Source organism: Aplysia californica, unplaced genomic scaffold (assembly GCF_000002075.1).
Source record: "Aplysia californica isolate F4 #8 unplaced genomic scaffold, AplCal3.0 scaffold00516, whole genome shotgun sequence".
Classification (NCBI taxonomy): Eukaryota; Metazoa; Mollusca; class Gastropoda; order Aplysiida; family Aplysiidae; genus Aplysia; species Aplysia californica.
Genome location: NW_004797786.1, coordinates 233,617 through 237,064, shown reverse-complemented (window position 1 = coordinate 237,064; position 3,448 = coordinate 233,617). Strand labels below are relative to the sequence as shown.

General features: G+C 42.3%; 1 protein-coding gene across 1 annotated transcript in view; it reads right to left on the bottom strand.

Annotated features, from left to right (window-relative positions):
- Positions 1–756: 756 nt before the first annotated feature.
- LOC101862438 (aromatic-L-amino-acid decarboxylase) overlaps positions 757–3,448 on the bottom strand; it is a gene marked incomplete in the record, with an annotated part of 20,701 nt that continues 18,009 nt past the window's right edge. The window contains 2 exon segments of the mRNA XM_013086882.2: positions 757–1,482; positions 2,732–2,830. Coding sequence (XP_012942336.1) covers positions 1,177–1,482; positions 2,732–2,830 — 405 coding nt within the window.

The window sequence follows — 3,448 nt, the reverse complement described above, 5'->3', positions numbered from 1 at the left end:
GCAGTTACCCAATGCGTAGAAGAACATAGTGCCTGTACCCGTGTACCTTCGGATTATAAGATAAGATAAGATACATCTTTATTGTTTATTGTCCAGATCCTGACACATCGATGTTTCACCCCGCACGCGCGCACACACACACACACACACACACACACACACACACACACACACACACACACACACACACACACACACACACACACACACACACACACACACACATACACACACGTAATATGATTGCTTTCACAAACAGGCTTACAGTCACATCCATAATATAAATAAACAGTAATATAAACAATAATAATGTAAAGCTGGATATTATTATTCTGATTGTAATTGAATGGCATGCTGGTGCATGCTCTAAAATCATATGAATACTTATAACAAGATGATTAAGATGGAAGAAGTTTGATGGATGATGGTAAGAATGACCTGTATCTTTCTTTGTTACGGACCAGAAGCCTAGGTCTTTTACTTTTGACTCATATTTTTATTTGAGGGAACAAGGGATCTTTACGGTCCATATAAAGATGGAACTGATTTTTCTATGTGTACTTTCCTCCTGATCATGTGATATTTTTGGTGGGTTGTGTGTGTGTGTGTGTGTGTGTGTGTGTGTGTGTGTGTGTGTGTGTATTTGTGTATGTGTGTATGTGTGTATGCGTATGTATGTTTGTGTGTATGAGCATGTGTATGTGTGTATGTGTATGTGTATGTGTGTACGTGTATGTGTATGTGAGTGTATGTGTGTGTGTGTTTTCTGGGGTTTTGATTTGAGTCCCCCCCCCCTTTTTTTTCGAAAAGGTGCCTTCTGTCAGTTGGCTATCGGTTACCACCACTAGCAGGTCCTGTGTTTACTGTCACTCTTGTCTTTCTGTGCGTCTGTCTTGCTTTTGCTCAGTACCAAATGGCTATTATAGAATGTCAATCAACTTCTCTCTAAGCTACCTCAAATTCTAACGTTTTCGATGTTGAGTTCTAGTATTCGACTCCGTCTTGGTCTTTATTTCTTGTGTCCTGTTTCTCTTTCCCCTGTAGTTTTATGCCAAGCAAGGTTTTCTGAGCAATTAAGCGATGATTTGAGTATTATCACACTTCAAAATAGAACAACGATTTTAAGCGGCCGACATCAAGTAGTGTTTATGAAAAATTGTACAAATAGTGAAGATATCATTGTCCAGTGGGTATTAACGCCATCTTGTCCGTTATTTCCCGGATGACCGACCAAGCAAAAGTGACGTCAGACATCTGTGTCCCTCTCGCACAGACAGCAAACCGTAGGAAGTAGGTATCCTTCACTTTGGACGGCACCAGGTGAATTCGTCTGTCGTCGTTTATTTTTTTGTTCAAGGTCTCGTTCGCAGAGTTAGGGCCCTTGAGGCGGAAGCAGACGAGTCCCAGCGTGACTTCACCAACTATCTCAAACCTGGAGTCGTCTGCTACCAGCTGGCCGAACTGTTTTGCCAGAAGTACATCCTGAAACCAAGTTGTAAGGGGGAAATTTAACCACTCTCCAATTGATGTTCTTTTTTTACCAACGGAAAAATCATCCACAAATGAATAGGATACGACCTTATTTGACCATTTCGAAAGGTTATCTTATAACTGTAATGGAGCATGCGAGACCATAAAAATTTTACAAACCATACTGGGGACAAAAAAGGAAAGCCAGATCAACAATTTGATACTAGTACCCCTCCCCCTCCTCCTCCCCCCCCCCCCCCCCACACACACACACACACGGCGCGCGCAATTATTGCCAGTCATATGTAAATGCTAGTGTTGGGAAGGAGGGATAAGGGGATGTGAAGATAATGGGAGGTTAGGGGATGGGGAAAAGAGGGAGGGATGGGAAGGGTGGGAAGGGAAGGAGACTGGGATAGGATGGGGATGGGGGAGGGGAAGGAGAGGTAGGGGTGGGGGTGGGGGGTGAATGAAGATGTGATTTGATAGGGTAAGGGGATAAGGGATGAGGAGTATGGAGGTTGCGTAGGAATCGTATGGGGGGGGGGGGGGGCGTATGAGAAGTTGGAGCAAGATGTGAAGCGTTTATTAAAATTTGTTCGGGGTATATCGCCACACCCCCACCACCCCCTTTTTTCCCTTCCACAGACAGAAAAGGACATTAATCCACATAGAACCATCTTCTTTTATGACTGGTAATAAAATATTATGTAACACACGAATTTGCTTCCACTTTTAGTCCAACCAGCGAGCCCAAGACAGTCTCGGGCAAGGCAGAGAAGGGGTTCAGCTTCATAAAACGTATTTTTTGGACGGCTTAACTTCCGTTGCGCTTCTTATTACTTGGTGAGTCAGATATTTTGGGAAGCAAATTAAAACCTCTGATTATGGAGAAGCTAAGTTTCGATGACTCAAAGAAACTTATATTCTAACACTTGCTCTTTTTTTGATAGCTTGCATTTGTGGCTTTGCACTCCAAAGACGTGAGTTCGATTCTCGTTTGTGAACAGATTATAACACTGTGTCTCTGCCTTTCCATCGGAGTACATTCTGTGTAGCGAGGGTCAACCCTTACAAAAAGGGTGAACTAGCCCACCCCTAAAACGGTGTACGTTGTGTTAATGGGGACGAAAACCATCCTGCACATAGAACTTCACTAATTCTATTTCAAAATGTTTAAAATAAATGTAGATGCTCCATATCCCTTTCGACACAGAACTAATCGTATCATAAAGGTTTTATTCTAATCACCAGCACAAACCTTTCGTATTTGCTGCTGCAGACCGGAAATGCCAAACATGCGCAAAACGAACCAGACTTTTAGAGATCTGAATCTCCGACCCAGAGGAATTTGCCAATGCTGAGGACAGAAGAAATGTATCATTCACTGGACGAGGAGCAAACAACGTGGTGTCATAGAAAGTTTTCTTTAGCCTTTTCAAAACTATTCACTATAGCTATAGATCTATATCATAGGGACAATTAAATGGACGAAAGCTGTCAAAAATGAAGCAGACTCTAAGCCTTATGTTACCTACGACTGGGAAGCTTTGCTAGTGTTCCTTCCTACTAATTTAACCTGTAAGTGCGAAAATACCGCTCATACAAAAACGTTAGAAGATTCATGAAATACACCTGTAGACATTTTGAGACCGCCAACAATGTTTATTTTTTTATCTTTAAAAACAAAGAATTGATTAAAGCTACTGCCTGGACACAACAGGCTTTAAATTCTGTCTGATCATAATAATATCTCGATTTTACGGTATTCGCTATTTCGCGACTCACTCTGTAGTCAGGCATAATTTGGCCTTGGTGCTCATGCTTCAGGTAGAGAGGGTCCATCTCGAAAGCTCCAGAGACGAGAGTTCTGTCCTTGACCCTGGGGGAAGAGGTCAAAGTGCAGATGCATCTCAATACGGGGAACATCAGCTATTGAAGGTATCTAATTAAACAGCAATATGAATAAAGCAGGGGG